The sequence below is a fragment of the Penicillium samsonianum genome (genome assembly GCF_028829775.1).
Source record: "Penicillium samsonianum strain IBT 33392 chromosome Unknown utg000009l_segment0_segment0, whole genome shotgun sequence".
Classification (NCBI taxonomy): domain Eukaryota; kingdom Fungi; phylum Ascomycota; class Eurotiomycetes; order Eurotiales; family Aspergillaceae; genus Penicillium; species Penicillium samsonianum.
The window spans coordinates 504,335-521,789 of record NW_026643267.1 but is presented as its reverse complement, the minus strand read 5'-3'; the positions used below and the strand labels follow the sequence as shown (position 1 = coordinate 521,789).

The following is a 17,455-nucleotide window of genomic DNA, read 5'->3' as shown; positions in this document are numbered from 1 at the left end:
TAATTCAGCCGTTGTTAGATAAAATAGGGGCAGTATATTGTGCTAGTAATATTTTCATTCCACCGAAAGGGCTTTGGGGAAATTATACTAATCAATTTATGTTAAGAAGATAATATTGAAAAAAAGAGTGCCCACAAAAACCATAAGAAAAAATTCTACTACATATTATTACACACAGGTAAGTCCAAAAAAAAAAGAAAAAGGATGCGAAGTCGTCTAGAGCAACTAAGCCCATCCCCAGACACAAAGCCGAGGCACCTCAAACACATATCTAAATATGCCACACAAAGTAGAAAGACCTTGACAAGAGCAAGACAATTACACAGCCGCACTGATGAGGACATTCTCAGAGCCTTCTGCTGCTACATGGGCGTCAATTTTCTTAAAGTTGTTGAAGGGGCTGAAACAGAAAGCGATTCCCGCCGCAGCGATCGAAATAGCGTAAGCGACCTTGAGACCGGTCATGTAAGCAGGCAAAATAGCAGTCATCTGCTCAGATGTAAAGACGTCCCGCAGCTCGCTCGCACCAGTCGAGACCACTAAGGCTGAGTTGATGCTCGGTGCGGTTGCGGCAAGTTTGATGATAATCTGGTTGACGAAGGCAGCTTGTGCTGCAGCCACGAAAACCGCACCCCCGACAGTTTGGAAGACTGAGAGATGAGGTGTGTTAGCGGGCTTTTATCAGATAATCAAGAAGTAGTAGGCAGACTACTCACAGATGATAATACCCGTCACGGATGCAATATCACTGGGAACCACTGCACCATGCACCGCATTGATGGGAACCTGGTAGGCCAATCCCCATCCAACTCCGCCGACAATTTGGTATCCAATCCACTTGCCTGTGCTTGCACCGACGTCCAGCGAATACAACAGCCCCGAACCGATGATTGCAAGGACCCCACCGACAACCATAAGAGGAGCAGTATGACCAGTTTTGGTGATGCTGCCACCAGAGACAATGATAGCTAACGACATCGAGACAATCAAAGGAAGGTTTCGTACACCAGACATAGTAGGACTGACGTTTTGAACGCTCTGGAAGTAGTAAGGAAGGTAATAGACTATGATAAAGTACGAACCTGCGAAAAAAAACGCGTAGAATGAATTCACAAGGATGAGGCGGTTCGACATCAAGCGCGGCGGAAAGGCAGCCCGTTCTCCTTGGAACCATTCCCACGCCACAAAGGCTATAATCATGAGAGGGAAGCCGACAAGAAGACCGATCACAGTACTGGAGTTCCATGCCTTCGTCTGTCCACCAAACTGCAGTGGCAAGATATATGAAATGATGGTACAGATTAGAAGGATCGTCCCGATAGGATCTATCTGTAGGAGCTTCTCCTTGAATGTAGCCTTGGTTGTCGAAGCGCTGTCAGGTGTATGGAAGAAGAAAAAAATGGAAGCGGCTGCGAGGCCTCCAACGGGCAAATTGATGTAAAAGCCTAGATGAAAAAAAAAAAAAAGTCAGCGAAGTCCAGCGTCCAGTAAATAACAACTACTTTAATTAATCAAGTGAGTAGCAGAAGTACTCACACCACCTCCAAGTTACTTTATCAGCGAATGCACCACCAACAAGGGGGCCAACGACCGACGCTATACCGTAAGACATGCCAATGATACCGGTGAAGAGTGGCCGCCTTTTTGGACTGGCAATGAAAGCGATGATAATGAAGACTCCACTCCCAATACCAGCCGCACCGATTCCAGCAATTGCACGACCGACAATCAGTGCCACGGAATTTGGAGCCACACCACAAATCAAGCTTCCAATCTCGAAAATGAAAACCGCAACCAGGAACGAGATTTTAAGCGGGAAAAATTTGTATACCTTTCCCCAGGTTGACTGGAAGCCTCCAGTAGTCATCAAAAAAGCCGACCCATACCAACTGGCATCATCGAGGCTGTGGAACTGATCGGTAATTTTTGGAATAGCCGTCGCTACAATCGTCTATTTATTTGATATGAACATTGGATGATGATGGAACTTTGAAGAGAGGCTCCTCTCCTCACTGAGGGATTGTGAGACATACCATGTCGAGGGCAACCAAAAAGATGCTCATGCCAAGAGCCGCGACAATGACGAGTAGCTTGAGGCCATGAGGATACAGTGCTTCGTCGTCCAGGTCCGGTTCTTCAGCATCTACCCTTCCCGGTAGGTAAGAAGTCTCTTGGTCATTTGGAGCATTGTGATTCTCGTTCTCTAAATCGGCCGCAGAAGGAGCATTGGTTATTGATGACTGCATTCTCGATTCTGCGTTCTGCCGCTCCTTTTCCACATCGAATGTTGAAATCATTTCCGCTAATAGTAATGGAATGTTACCGGTCGATAATTGCAGAGGAATAATGTCCCCGACACGACAGGACAAATTGAAATAAATAATAATAGATTCGCATGGAGAAGAGGCTTCTTAGAACTTGCTTAATAATTTTGAAAAGCATGTATTATAAATGTCGGCCGAATTTGAGCCTTTCCCCGGCGGAGCTTCTTCCAGACGTTTGTCCGGACGGAGGAACGAGTAAGTAAACAGTCACTGGCCCACCGCAAGACGTTTAGACTGCCGTACAGTGGGACTTGGGATACGGAGGCCTCTAGCGGCAAGTAATCCTCCTTACTCGGGACATGTCTTATGGGATATAGGATATAGGCCCGTATAGTCTCTAAAGTGTCTGATTTCTGACTCTGTATGAAGTTATTACTAACTACCTAGGTGACTACTAGTAGTAGTTAACATTGACACCTCCTCCCGTATTACTCCTTCCTGAATAATGGACCATCAGAAACCCCCGGAACAAAATCATTCACCTGCGCCGACTTGAACAAAGGTCCCACAATCTTCCCAAACTCCTCATGTGCCGCATCTTTTCTCAGATAATAATCTCTATCCTCCTCGTTGTCAAATTGTGTAACATAAACATGAGTGAAACCCCCCTATAACTTCCCAAATGAACCTGATATCACCAAGTCTTATGGATACGTTACTGTTTTGTTTTCAACACTGATGTCTTTGCCTGCCATTTGGTTGGTGATATATGGTGTTTTGGACTCTGCGCGTACATATTGATCTCTGAGGGCTCGGAAGCGACGGTTTACCTAAATTTCAACGATTTACCATCTGCTTTCAAAAAATACTTAACTTGCTAGTAACAAGACTTACGCCTTCCACCTGTTCCGCCGTCACCTGTTCTTTAAACGAGATCATCACAATATGGACAAGGCCCATTTTGAAGCTAGCGAATAGATTTTGTTGGGAAAGAGTAGTATAGCTAGATCACTACATTAGCTACGTGCTAAACGGCTATTTGTAGTTTAACTGTTGGAGATATACCCCGAGATCATCCTCCTTGGCCCCGAATTGTTCGAACCGCCAATGCTATTTCTAATTTGCCAGTCATTCTTTGCACTATGTCCAAATGGGAATCCTTATCCGTTTCATATTTCACGCTAAATGTAAGATGTAATATTAATATAAATACAGAGGGGCTTTTGTCCGCCGCATGTTGCATTTCGCGGCGGTCGAATGACATCCGCTGAGTCAGCTGTCCCCAAGAATTCCCCCGCCGACGGTCCGATCGCTCTGTTCACCTTCCATCATCCGTGACGGACTGACTGACTGACTCTATGCATGGACACGGATATGGACTACGAGATCATTGCCGAATCAGAGGCGAAGCGGAGGAAGATCCGCAAAGGGACTAAGAGTTGCTGGGAGTGCAAAAAGCGCAAGATGAAATGTGTGTATGCAGACCCCAGCTCTCCAGCCGATGCCGATGCCATCTGCATTGGCTGCCAGCGGCGAGGTTCCAAATGCGTGAGCCAGGAGTTTGAGTTTGTTGATGGAAGAGAGAACGCAGGACATCTCGAGAGGAAGGGACGACACCACACGAGCGGTAAAGATAATGATCGTGTTGCGAGGGTTGAGGCCTTGGTTGAGCAACTGATCAGGAAAGTGGACCTTCATGGGGGAGTAGGAGTACCTGCAACTAGCGAAATTCCGACACCTAGTTATGAAATCCCTACTCCAGATGTTGCATCAATAGACCAAGAATCCTCACGTTTCTTGTCTTTATGCAAGTCTTCGGATGTACGTATATACTTTTTGAAGTCCAGTGTATGATGAACTGTCATTTATTTTATCAGGATCATGGCCCGGCTGAAGCTGAGGGGAGATATGAAAAGCTATCTCAAAGATTGCACGAGTCCTTGCCCTCACGACAAGTTATCGAGATGATATACAATGCCCGCGGTAGAAAAGCCATACTTTTTCATGAGATGCTAAACGCTCCATATGCTGTCCTCAAGCAGAACGGCCTCAAGTCGCCAGACAGTTTACTCGAAATACCTAGTCCGAGTTCGCATCCAGTGCTGATCGCAAGACATATGCTTCACATTGCTACTTTCCTGCAGCATCTCCACCCTAATTTTCTTGAGGCGATAAACTGTTTGCCGGAATCACTCCCCGCCCTGATGGAACGATTAGCAGGAACTGTTATTAATTTGGTCACGACAAACGACGAGTTTTTTGGCAGCATTGAAGGACTGGAGTGTGTTATGATGGAAAGCATGTACTACAATAATGGCGGAAATCTACGACGAAGCTGGATAGCGAACCGGAGGGCTATGGCTATTGCGCAAATGATGAACCTCCACCAAAGTCAAAGCCGATCAAAGTACAAGGTTCTTGACCACAAAACGAAAGCTTATCCACAGTTCATGTGGTTTCGAATTGTCTCCCTCGACCGTAATTTGTGTCTCATGCTGGGTCTTACGCAAGGCTCCTTTGATCAGAGCATGGCCACTGGCACAGCATTCAGAGATGACACCCCTATGGGCCGCCTCGAGCGGATGCACTGTACTCTCGCGTCTCGCATATTGGAGCGCAACGAGTCTGACCCGTGCGCTGATGACTTTGCCCTGACACAAAACCTCGACTTGGAGCTACAGAAAGCGGGTAGAAGTATGCCTAGCAAATGGTGGCTTATGCCAAACCTAGACAGTGTCACGAATGATCCACAGGCTCTCTTTTTGGATATGGGACGGCTTTTCAACCAGTTGTATCATTATAACTTGCTCATTCAGCTCCATCTGCCTTACATGCTTCGTTCATCACCTGAACGGAAGTACGAATATTCCAGAATGACCTACGTGAATGCCTCAAGGGAGGTTCTCTTGCGATTTATCATGTTTCGTGGCTACAACAGGAATAATTTCTGCTGTCGGACAGTTGACTTTTTTGCACTCATGGCCGGCATTACACTACTTCTGGCGCATCTCGACAGCCACCGTTTTTCACAGACCAGCAATCTCTTAGCGCACCAATATCTTAGTGATCGTGCCATGATAGAGCAGGCGCAGGTGAACATGGAACAAATTAGTCGTGTTAACGGAGATACTTTAAGTGCCCAAAGTGCGGACTTATTGCATAAGTTGCTGGCCATTGATTCCGAAACAGCAGATGGCGTCAGTACGGAGCGCGTCAGCGTTCAGACACCAGAAAGTGCAGTGTTGCAGTTAAGGGAAAACGACAACGGCGTTGTTCTGGTGCAAATACCTTACTTTGGCATCGTCAGGATTGCCCGTCAGGGCGTTGTTTCTAGGGAAATGGCCAACGCACAACCTCCTTTACGTAATGACAAACCCTACGCTCCGGTGATTGGTATGCATAACACCGAGAGCTCGGAAGCTGCAGTGCGTGATCTTAGCTCTAGCCGCTTCGATGGAAATGCATTTCCTAGGTCAATGACCGAAGTGGATTACAACTCTGTCGATAGTGTTAATATTCCGCCTGCGCAGCTCACCTCGCGATATCAGGATACCGTTTCTGATACCCTCCTGCAGAACTATCAGGATCCTGGGCTAACTGCCGGGGTGGACGACTGGGCATTCCAGGGTGTCGATATGGCTTTCTTTGACAGCATAATGAGAGGCCTCGATAACGGAAATAGTTCGGATGATGGCCCTTAACCTCAAAGATATAATAGTGTTCTATTGATACTAAGTGGCTTGCGTCCCAACCAGTCAATTTATTTGATTGACAGTTTGTTCAACAATTCATCTGCGAATTCAATGATGGTGCATGGAATCCTTAACACGTATCTTAAGATCAAAATCCGGCGCCTAGCACTCCCTAGCCCAGTCTTGGATAGTATTGAAGTCTTCAGAAGTACGAAGCACTTGGTTGACAGAGAGGATAAGCTACTGTAATTTATTCCATAGCCTAGTCTCACACCTTACGCCTCCTTTAGAGGTAGCGAAGTTGTCATTCTGCTCGTTATTGTATGCCACATCATAAGAAGTTCTGTAATTGCGTCAAGTGTACAGATCCTTTCCATCTCACCACCACCACGTCTAGGTTGATGTTTTTTTTTTGCTTGGAAAAAAGTTACTAATGCCTCGCACACAGCAGAATATATGCTTCTCGTTACAGTTACCGTATTCGGATGGCCTGGCGGGTATCCAATTGAGTTATGCACGTCGATGAAACCCTCCTATGCAGATATCTCGACTGAGGTCCTTTCCCGAATTTGTTTGTTCCGGAGTATTTCTGCCGAATAATTCTGTTTCAATAAATTTTCGGTACGTTGTCCTATGTCACAGTACGAGAGAGTAGGAAAAATAAAAATAAAAATAAAAAAGAATGGCGCCACCCGGAATCGAACCGGGGCTAATAGAGAGGTGTTAAGTCCTGGGATTGTGGTGAACCACAATCTATCGTCATACCACTAGACCATGGCACCTACTTGATGAAAGTTTCCACAGACACTGGCTCTAAGATAAAAGAGACACTTAAACACATATGTTGATAATGAAAACATGATTAATTATGTAGGCTTGTCAGTTTAAGGACGTAGCCATTTTCTTCGAGTGCATTAGAGCACCAACTATTCTCCTTTTTTTTTATATATTATGTATTGACCTGAGTGGCCTAAAAGGACCTGAAGATCGCCATAAGTCCAAGAGCTTTCATACTCAGCAGTGACGTATGTGCAGAGTTTAAAGGAAATATGTTTTCTCCCGAGTGGAGATTGCCGCTCAAGCGATCGGTTGTGGACCTCTGGTTCCAGAGATCAACCAGTGATTGAATGCTGTCAGATACTAAATTGTTAGCTCGAATGCTAGCTTGCTCGTGCCAGAACCTTGGAATGGTTCTCCCGGGGTGCTTTGTTGCATCCTCATTACACCGGTATGTAGTAGACAGCTAGCCCTACACTAAGAAACTGGCATGCCTAAGAGCTCATATCATTTCCCTGTTTTACAATTAATACTTATGTGTTGGCATCCCAATTCTAATGCAGTGGACGGCTGAGAGGAGTACGTGGGTCCATATATGGAACCCGTGTATGTATATCACTTCCCAAAATAGTGTGATTAGCTCCTCATTACTCCGTAGGGTAGGGTTTACGAGGCTGAATTGTCCCTCTTTTTTAGATTTCCCCCCTCTTCGGTTTTGCGCATCCTGTTCTTCGCTTTGGCATCCCTTGGGTTTCTTTCTGGGAATATTCTTGGTACCTTTCTCCTCTTCCACCAATATTCACAACACAACGGCTCTTAGGTGACCTCAAGTTGCACCCTACAAGATGTTCGACCGAATCAAGAACAAGATTCGCAACAGGCACAAGAAAAATGAACAACAAGAGGTAGGTCATATAAGTACACTGGCCTGGCATTCATACAGAGTGTCAAACATCGAGAGATGCCACCATAGAAGCCTTCCTTTTTTTTTTTCTTTTTGAGCAAAGCTGAGATGTTCAATTCTCTCAAGGTCAAGCCCACACCAGCGAAGCCAGAGCAAGTGAGCGATGCAAAAGCTCCACCTGCGCCAGCTCCTTCCGCACAGTCATCTGCCGCCGCACCAGCCGCCAAGCTGCCGCCTGTGGAGAGAACTGAGCCACCGGCCGACGAAAAGCCAGCTGAGAAGCCAGATGTCCCAAAGGATTTGTGGGTGGAGGCACTCAAGTCTCTTCCTGAATCCAAACAGGAAACGCTCAAGAAGATGGGATTCAACCAGTCCAGTGCTCAATCTGAATCTGTTGAGTCTAGCATTGGCAATCTGGTCGGCGTGGTCAACCAGAGGCAGGAGGAGTGCGAGAAGAAGTTTTGGAAAGTCAAAGTCGGCGATGAAGAAATTGTCCTAAGGAACTATACAAACAAAATTGTCGACTGGTTGGAGAAGGCTGGGGATATTGCTGTTCAATTTTCCCCACCCCAAGCAGCTATCCCTTGGGCTGTCATGAAGTCTGTCATGCAGGTAATTCCCCCACTTTCATGCCTTGCTTTTGTTCCTAATATTGGCCTTGGCATTCGAAACACTTCAATTCCTCTTAATCTTTCTCCACTCCCCTCTATACTTTGCTAACCAATGGCATTAGATTCCGGTCATCGAAGGCGAGCAGATGGCTGCTTTGCTTGCGACCACTGAAAAGATCGTCCGCGTGATCAGTCGCGGCCAGGTCTACGAGTCGGTTTATCTCAGGAACAGACCCGCTACGGATAACCTTTCAAAGAACCTTGAATCTGCACTGACCGCAATCTATACTACGTCGCTGGATCTACTTGCAGAATCGGGAAGTCTATTCTCCAAAAACACAGCCACGCGCACACTTCAAGCAATCCTCAATCCGGGCAAGGTTTCAGGTGGTATCTCGGCTATAAGTGAGCAAGAAGATGATCTTCTGCGCGATGTCTCAGCGTGCGAAGTGAGACGCAGCGCGAACGCAGATGATAGCATGATTGAAATGCTGAATGCCTTCAATGCCCCGATGAAGCGGGTAGATGAGAACATTCAACATCTCCTCCAAAGTATGGACAAGGAAAAGCGTATTGAGATGTTGGAATGGATCTCTTCTATTCCGTTTGGCAAAAATCATAATAACGTCAAAGAGAAGAGGACGCCCGGCACGGGTGAATGGCTATTACAGCGTGAGCATTTTGCCACCTGGGAGCAAAGCAACGAGTCGTCTATCTTTTGGCTCCAGGGCTCTCCCGGTACCGGAAAAACCTTCCTCACATCAACCGTCGTGGACCGAATCCAGGACCAACTGAGCAACACACCTAAGAATGAAGGCTTCGCATTTTTCTACTGCGATAAGAGCGAACCGCGACGTGCACAGCCACTATCGATCCTTCAAAGTATTGTTCGTCAGCTTTCAACTACTGCGAAGAACCCTGAGTCCACACAGAAAAAGCTTTGTGAATTATACAATAAATGTCGCAATGCCGGGTCAGCCTTCAGCATGGAGCAGTGCAAGGAACAGATCCAGGCCTCGCTGGACATTTACGAGAAAACCACGATCGTGATTGATGCCATGGACGAGTGTAATCCTGATACCCGCGACGAGCTCATTGATGCCTTGAATTCCTTCATCTCTCAGTCCAACAAACGGCATGTGAAGGTTTTCATTTCAAGCCGACCTGACCCTGATATTGAGGTCCAATTGCAAAACACCCCAAATATCGGCATCAACGCAAGTGACAACAAAGGCGACGTTCAAAAATATCTCAATGTCGAGTTAGACAAGCTTGCCAAGAAGGCTCCTTTCATCGGACGTTTGAAAGCGAAGATTCTCGATACACTACTTGAGCGCTGTCAAGGAATGTTTCAATGGGCGGCTCTGCAGGCACACCAAATTCAGAAGTGCAAGACTGAGTCTAGTGTATGGAAACGACTTGAGAATCTTCCAGATGATATTCAAAAGGCATATGACGAGGCATGGAGTCAAATCGAAGACCTGGAGGAACCCGATCAGATTCTCACAAACCGCGCTATGCTCTGGGTCATGGCTGCCGAGCGACCACTCTCCACGGCCCAGCTTATCTGCGCTGTTCGCGTGAACACGAATGGAGAGGTACCTACATTGGCCGATGAAATTGATGAGCAAGGCTTGCTGTCACTCTGTAACAATCTCCTCACGATTGACTCTCAGCAAAAAGTGTGGCGATTTGCACACCTATCGGTCCGCGAATACCTCGAAACCAAGGTGCAATTGACCCTTCCACGGGCTAATTTCCACGCTGCTAGTGCCTGTCTCTCATGGTTCATCACCATGTACGACAAAGACGACAACGACGAAATTGATTTGTCGGATTGGAAAGGGCAGCCAGAGCCAGCTGATATCTTCCATCTCATGCACCCATTCCATCTATACATGAGACATCACTGGGCAAAGCATGTTCAGGGGGCGCAGGATGACGAAGAAGCTACGTTGTCCTCCCTTTTGAAAACCTTCCTCGGATCTCCCGAGGAAAGCAGTAAGCAATACCAGAAATGGTATGAAGTCATTAAGGAGGACTTGGAAAGAATCGTTTCAGTCGTCGATCTTCAAGGCACGGATGTATACAACTTTTACCGAGAGGCAGGGGGCTTTGATGAATCAGGCTTGGACACATGCGACTTCAATCAGGGAGAACATCCGGAGTATGGCGATTTTGAAAGCGAGTTAGGGCCATCAAATGCTGCCATTTATGCGATGTGTCATCTTTCATTTGCTGCCATACTATCAGACTGGTGGCAAAACGCAGAATTTGATGTTTCGCGTGTGAACGAAAGAGGCCACAATCTCCTCACGCTTGCCGCTCGGGCTGGCTGTACTTCAATTTGCAAAACACTTGTCGAGAAGGGTGCAGATTTGAACGTGCAGGTTGATGGTAAAGATTACGGCAGTCCTCTTGATGCAGCAGCTCACCGGGGACACACTGAAACTGTGAGATATCTAGCAGAAGCAGGTGCAGATGTGAACATGACAGTGGAAAGCGGCAATCATGGGAACGCTCTCATCGCAGCGCTTGCCTCTGGGCATGTCGATACTGCCAAGTTCCTGATCCAAAAGGCGGGTGCGGATGTGAACAAGACCCACACCCTTGAGGATGAAGAAGAGGACGAAGATTATGATCCGGTCGCGGTTCTGAGTCCAATTGGGTTAGCAGCCAGAATTAAGGGCACCGAGCTTCTCAAGATCCTGGTGGATGCTGGAGCCAACGTGAATGTGCCAGAACAATCTGGAAATCCCCTTTCTGCAGCCATCAAATTCCAGAATTTTGAGGGTGCCAAGTACCTGATTCAAAAGGCAAAGGCTGATGTGAACTTGCCAATTACGGAGGCTTACTTCTCCACTCTCCTGGAACGGGCATCAACCGACAGCAGGAATTTGGAAATTGTCAAATGTTTAGTTGAAGCAGGCGCCGAGGTGAATCCATCAGAATGCGGAGATACTGGTGGCACTCCTCTCGGAGCAGCAGCATATGGAACCAACAAGCCAAACAACGCAAGCTCGATTGAAATTGTGAAGTACCTTGTCAATGCCGGGGCAGATATTCATAAAGGGGATAAGGACGGAAGCCCTGTCCATCTGGCGGTACTTGCTCAAGATCTCAAGGTTCTCAAATACCTGGTTGATGTAGGCGGGGAGTTAAATGTGCCAGAGGAATTCGAGGAATCAGTCAAATCCGGATTCGTCGAGGGTGTCAAGTACCTGATCCAGAAGGGCGCCGACGTCAACAAGCCATTTGTCGATGGAGACTATGGTACTGTCCTCGAACGTGCAGCATCAGAGGATAGAACCCTTGAAATTACCACCGCACTGGTGGAGGCAGGGGCGGATGTGAATTTGCTATCAGAGAACGGAGTATATGGCAGTCCTCTCGCAGCAGCAGTTGCTTCATACCTAGGTGGTTATGTCGACACTGTCAAGTACCTGATCCAAAAGGGTGCTGATGTCAACCTGTCATTGCCGCATGGAAATTACGGCAATGCTCTCACAGCAGCGATGGCAGATGGTTTCGATGTCGAGGTCGTCAAATGCCTCATCGAGGCAGGAGTAGATGTGAATGCGTTGCCACAACATGGCAACTATGGCAGTGCTCTTGCAGCAGCCGTGGTATCCGGGGACGGCATCGAAGCTGCCAAGGTCCTGGTGCAAGCAGGAGCAAATATAAACTTGCCAATCAAGCATGGGAATTGCGGCAGTGCTCTCGCTGTTGCAGCGAAAAAGGGGTCTCTTGAGACTGTTCAGTTCCTGGTCGAAGCAGGGGCTGATGTCAACATGCCACTCGAAAATGGAGATTATCGCAATGCGCTCACAGCCGCGAAGGCGCAAGAGGACAATGAAGAAGTGACAAAGTTTCTTGAAGAATGCGGGGCAACAGTTTGATTATCTTCGCGAGACTCCCTTGTCCGTCTTTTGAATATCGCCTTGCTTCCGGAATTTTGCCTTGGATTTATTAATTGGTGATTTGTCTCCCTGGTATTTCTTGGCTATCTGATTGAGACATGGATTACGGCCCGTGGACCGTTTCGCCATCGATAGTTTTATCTCGGGATTCAAGCCCACAGTCCATTCAGTATATACCTTATAAGAATAGTCGGCCTCTTATGCCCTTATGATGCCTTTTTTAGTGTTCTTTTTTAAAGTTTTTTTGGGGATATATTTCAGATATTCTTTTTAGATGTCTTTTTCTAGTATTTCCCCCCTTATTGGTGTTTGTTTATAGCTAGAATACATAGAATTTACGCGGCGAAAAAGGTCTAAAATATGCAAAATGGCTTTCTAAGGTGAGCTTCAAGCATATTCACATGTAGATCGTGACAATAACGCTCCTTTTTATTCAGACTGTCACAAATACATACTGCACATGTTCTCCATCCTCAGCGAAGTATATCGAGGCGGGGGTCTTCTCCAACATTGTTTGGCTTTTTACCTGTTCTATAGAGTATGGGTGAATATCCCCAATTCACGAATGTAAAACAGAAAGCGACTGGAAAAACGGAACAGCCGCGAGGGAGAAAAGGATCGTATGGAAAATAAAGAAAAGAACTAAATTTAGTTGACATTCAGCTGCCGATTATTTGAACGAACTAGTAGACCGGGGACCGAGACCACTCTTCTCGTAGGCCATGTCCAGCATCTTCATCTGGGAAATCGAGTCACTTCTGTCGACCCAATGTTGGGTTTTCCGGCCCTTGACGCGATTAACGAACTGCTCCAACTGGTGTCGGTAAGATATCCAGTAAGATTCACCGGGCAGGTCCGCAAAATCACCACCTGCTTCCTCGAAGGTGTATGCCTTCCGGGAGGTCTTCTCCTCCCACTTCCGGATTACCTCGCCTGTATTCTGGTCACGGATCTCGTAAACATCTTTGATATCTATTCGATGCCAGAAGAGCGCGTGCACAAAGCCGTGGAGAGTTAACTCGCGCTTTTGAACCTTGAGTTGTGATTCAGGGAGGCTCTTGTCTTCCACAATGATCTCCTTGTGGGTCACTATGACATGCGATGGGGTCCAGTACGTGGGTCCCTTCAGAGTACTCGACGCTTCGCCAATCCCACCGTTCGGGAAACGGAACTTGGCTTGGAAATCATAGTCGCATTTGTCATGGATCCCATCGGTGTAGGCATGCACCTCACAGTTTAGGCACTCCTCAGGCTCAGCGTCAAAGAAAAGCCGCAGCGCAGCCAGATTGTAGGTTCCCATCGCCATCATACTACCACCCGATAGATTGTAGTTGAAGTGGTTATCGTCCTTGCTGGTTCCCCACCAAGGGATCATTGAAACAGCGTTTATATGGACAACATTCGCCGGATCAATCAAAGAGCGGAAGTACGACCAGGCCGGAAAGAAGCGACTGTGAAAAGCCTCCAGGAGGACGGGTCCATTAGGTTGAGAAAGCTCAGGCAGGTTGAAGAGAATCTCCGCCTCCGTGGAGTTTGACACAGAAGGCTTCTCAAGCAGAACATGCTTTCCGGCGCGAATGGCACGGACTGCCCATTCGTAATGGAGGGAGTTTGGAAGGGGGATGAAAACACAGTCAATGTTGGGGTCGTTTAAAATATCTAGTCATATTAATATGTAGTCGACCTGGTTTTTCCTTTGGCGACAAGTCACCTTCGTATGAGTCTTTGACTTCGGGAATGCCGTGAGATTTGGCAAAAGCCTCCGCCTTCTTGCGGTCGCGAGCAGAAACCGCTTGGATGATGACTTCGGGATGGGACTTGGCTGGGGTAATTAGAGCAATTGACCTAAGTTTATGTGTCAACGGGCTTAAGCTTCGGGCAGGTGAATATTTTTCACATACGCGATGCTGGCGGCTCCCAAAATGCCAAATTTGACAGCATCTCCCGCTTTAGCAGGTTGCTGCGGCGGACTGAACGCCTGGTATATCCGACCAATCATGGATACCAAAGATCCCATGGTGCTGCATGATACCCCAGTCAGTACGTCAGTCAATGTTGTAGTATGGGATACCTTCATCAATCCACCTTACCATATAACTAGCTCCGCGCGGAGGAGGGAGAGAAAGAAGGAGTCTACGCGTGTGAAAAGGTGTATGAAGGGAGCTTTACCAGACAGGAATGAGAATATTGCGACCTATCTGCTTGTTGCCTGGGCCGGTCATTTGCTGAGTCAATAACCGGTGTTCCCGAGGTCCGTGCCCGAACGGTGCGTCAATAAACCCCGGCAGTACCTAGGTAGTCTGTGCTCCCCAGACCATGGATGCATGATTGAAACAATGTCGCCTGGCTTGAGATAGCAAGCCCAAGATAAAGGCAGTAATAGCCTTGGCCTTTCATAAACATCGTTTCCGTCCCATGGTCAGATCATCGCTCCGGACGCGGCTATGGTTAGCTTAGAGAATCTTAAAATAGCCAAAGGGAACAATTAATTGTTCTCCTAATATTTCATTTCTCTTAGACCTGCCTGAACTACCATATACAGGATGAGGTGTCCTGATTCCATCCCTTCTTGTGCCATTCATTCGAGTTCGGAATGGCTCAAAGAGTTAACCCGAAAAGGTCCAAGTAGTAATTTGCACGAAATCCAACTATCCATATGGTGTAAATGGTAGTGATGATGGAATGGCCACGATATAACGTGGTTTGAAATTGAAAAATTGTGTTTTCATATAGACATTGTAGCCGCTAGTGTAGATACTATACCCATTTGGGACTTGATGAGTGGATATCACGAATAATCGGGAAGAGGTGATTGGTCGATCGTAGTGTCTCAACACAGATCCATGGGTCCATTGCCTCTAAATTCGCGCTCGTATGAAGAAGCTGGAACAAGGGATCATGGTCCTGGGTACCCAACAACAGACCTCATAGAAAGGAATATGGGACTGAATTCCGATTCTCTTTGACAACAATTGACACCAATTGACACCAAGAAGGTGGTTTCAAAAAGAAAAAGGCCAATCAGAAGAAAACAATTGAATTGGGCCTTGTGGGTGAGGTTTATACATGAAATGTATCTGTTCTATATCCATCAAGCAAGCTGGGAAATCGGAACCTTTGACCACCAAAATTCTGTCTCCTCTCTTGCCCAATCATCGGCAACACATTTCGCAGGAGGAGCAACACTACCTCCGATCAACTCGTCATTCCCCTCTCCAAAGATCATCACTTTTGTATCCGCCGGCTGGAAAGGCTTCCACTCTGGTCTTTGTCCATATCGACCAGACACAGCATTAGGATCACCGGTTGTAATAAAACTAGTCAAGTAGGCATGAAGTGTGCCAGACAGCTCTTTCTGCGATTCTGAAATCCCCGTGATGCCACTGTTATATGTCTCGTAGTACATATTATCGGCATGGTTTGCTCGACCGACGACCGTTCTAGGTAGCGCCCAGTGATAAAGGTAAACTGGAGCACCTTGAGATGATGCAAATTGCGCTGTCTGGCGGACTGGTGCTACATACGCATAGTGTCCGTAGGCAGCTTCAATACGCTTATATTGAGGTCCGAGCCCCTCGCCCTGTCTGTCTTCAACATAGGGGGATGTGGAATCAACGGCGGGGTCAGGATAGAGCTTTTCGATTGTGTCGAGATCAGACGATGAGAGCTCCGGCAGAAGATTGTGCCAGAACTCGCGGAACTGCGAGGCATCCGACATTTTCTTGTCGACGTACATTGTTCCCTCGTTGCTGTTGAACCCGGTCATAATGGGGACTTGATTCCAGAGTTTTGACTCCCATGCTTCGAGGGGCTTGCGAGAGATAATGTCTTCATCAATCACGGGCTGGAATGCCCACCGAAGGGAAGCATTGTACTTATCGAAAACAGCCGTTTGGGCATTTGTAACAGTCAAGCTGGGGAGCGAACGTAGGAATGGGAAGATTTCGGCTTCGGGTAGATTGGCTGGGCAACCGACCTCTTGGAGGAAGTCTGCAAATTGGTTCTCGTGAACCTTGGCGTTATATGGGCGAACAGCGCGGGAAGTTGGTGCTCCAGACTCGATAATGACACGATGGAATAATGGCGATTTGTGCTCGTCGTAATTGAGGAGGTGATGACCAATCTAGATTTTTGGTCAGGATGGAATATTTGAAAAAAATCAGAAGCGGGGAGAATTACTGAATGCGCGCCCGCAGAAAGACCAAACAAGGTGACGTTGGCAGGATCACCACCAAAATTGGCGATATTCTCTTGAACCCACTGCAATAAAAGTACCTGATCACGCAATCCGAGATTTAGCAACCCCTCCTTCTGCGACAGACTCGAAGGCAGGAATCCAAGAGCTCCAATTCGATAACCGAAGCTCACGGCAACGAAGGGGTGCTCTGACCATGCCACCATGGATGCAGTATTGTGCATAGCTGCCGACCCCCGATTAAAGGCACCACCGTGGAGATAGACGGCGACAGGAAGCTTGCTAGTATTATTGCTACCCGCCGGTCGAAAGATGTTCGCTGTCAAGCAATCTTCACTCTGCACTTGCTTCGGTCCTCCAGAGAGAAGTGCCTTTCCAGGAGCCGCGGGACCATACTTGGACGCATCAATGATATCTGATGAGCTTGAAACTTTGACTGCTGGTCTAAAGCGTCGATCCCCTACAGGGGGAAGGGAATACGGGACCCCCAAGAAGGCGTCGAAGAGTTGGGGAAAAGAGTCTTTGAGCTGGGTCCCAATCACATGGCCTTGCACCAGGGTGACGGAAGGTGGCTTGTTATCAACAGTCATGGTGTATGATGGTTTAAAGGTAAACCAATGAAGGGGAAATCAAGAGCGACAAGGGTTGGGATCGGAAGTAAAATATAGCTCTATGGGCGTCACTATCTCTCCGGTGTTCAGAATTAGCGCCGAGGTTATCCCGTGCGGGGCCTTGGGGGCTATCTTGGTGGAGTCATCTTGGTGGAGTCGGGAGTAAGATACTATAACACTATTAGGGTCGCTATCTTTTGAACAAAGAAAGTAGCGACGTTGGGAGTAAGATCCATGGATATCCGTAACACCGTTGGGGTCGTTGTTTTTTTGAACAAACAAAGTAGGGACGTCGGGAGTAAGCTCCATGGATATCAATAACACCGTCGGGGTCGCGATCTCTGGGACAAATAAAGTAGCGAGGTTGGGGGTAGGATTTAACGCCATTGGGGTCGCTATCTTTTGGACAAATAGAGTAGCGACGTTGGGAGTAAGATATAACACCGTTGGGGTCGCAATCTATTAAACAAAGAAAGTAGCG

At 47.3% G+C, this 17,455-nt stretch overlaps 6 protein-coding genes across 6 annotated transcripts; 2 read left to right on the top strand and 4 right to left on the bottom strand.

The window, feature by feature from the left end:
• Positions 1-318: 318 nt before the first annotated feature.
• N7471_013269 (MDR family MFS transporter) lies at positions 319-2,297 on the bottom strand (the record flags this gene model as incomplete). The annotated part of the gene is made up of 4 exons (XM_057285988.1): positions 319-650; positions 717-1,445; positions 1,537-1,951; positions 2,034-2,297. 4 exons carry the CDS (start codon positions 2,295-2,297, stop codon positions 319-321), a joined length of 1,740 nt encoding a protein of 579 aa, XP_057129313.1.
• A 455-nt stretch (positions 2,298-2,752) lies between these two features.
• N7471_013268 (Major facilitator superfamily domain general substrate transporter) lies at positions 2,753-3,224 on the bottom strand (the record flags this gene model as incomplete). Its single annotated transcript, XM_057285987.1, has 2 exons — positions 2,753-2,932; positions 3,159-3,224. The coding sequence occupies 2 exons, from the start codon at positions 3,222-3,224 to the stop codon at positions 2,753-2,755; spliced, it is 246 nt and encodes an 81-aa protein (XP_057129312.1).
• A 386-nt stretch (positions 3,225-3,610) lies between these two features.
• Positions 3,611-5,965, top strand: N7471_013267 (uncharacterized protein; the record flags this gene model as incomplete). Its single annotated transcript, XM_057285986.1, has 2 exons — positions 3,611-4,085; positions 4,142-5,965. The coding sequence occupies exons 1-2, from the start codon at positions 3,627-3,629 to the stop codon at positions 5,963-5,965; spliced, it is 2,283 nt and encodes a 760-aa protein (XP_057129311.1). The 5' UTR covers positions 3,611-3,626.
• A 1,613-nt stretch (positions 5,966-7,578) lies between these two features.
• N7471_013266 (uncharacterized protein) lies at positions 7,579-12,147 on the top strand (the record flags this gene model as incomplete). The annotated part of the gene is made up of 3 exons (XM_057285985.1): positions 7,579-7,638; positions 7,764-8,249; positions 8,371-12,147. 3 exons carry the CDS (start codon positions 7,579-7,581, stop codon positions 12,145-12,147), a joined length of 4,323 nt encoding a protein of 1,440 aa, XP_057129310.1.
• A 691-nt stretch (positions 12,148-12,838) lies between these two features.
• Positions 12,839-14,185, bottom strand: N7471_013265 (Gfo/Idh/MocA family protein; the record flags this gene model as incomplete). Its single annotated transcript, XM_057285984.1, has 3 exons — positions 12,839-13,827; positions 13,880-14,013; positions 14,070-14,185. The coding sequence occupies 3 exons, from the start codon at positions 14,183-14,185 to the stop codon at positions 12,839-12,841; spliced, it is 1,239 nt and encodes a 412-aa protein (XP_057129309.1).
• A 1,074-nt stretch (positions 14,186-15,259) lies between these two features.
• On the bottom strand, positions 15,260-16,953 carry N7471_013264 (putative extracellular lipase; the record flags this gene model as incomplete). The annotated part of the gene is made up of 2 exons (XM_057285983.1): positions 15,260-16,291; positions 16,348-16,953. The coding sequence occupies 2 exons, from the start codon at positions 16,951-16,953 to the stop codon at positions 15,260-15,262; spliced, it is 1,638 nt and encodes a 545-aa protein (XP_057129308.1).
• Positions 16,954-17,455: the final 502 nt, after the last annotated feature.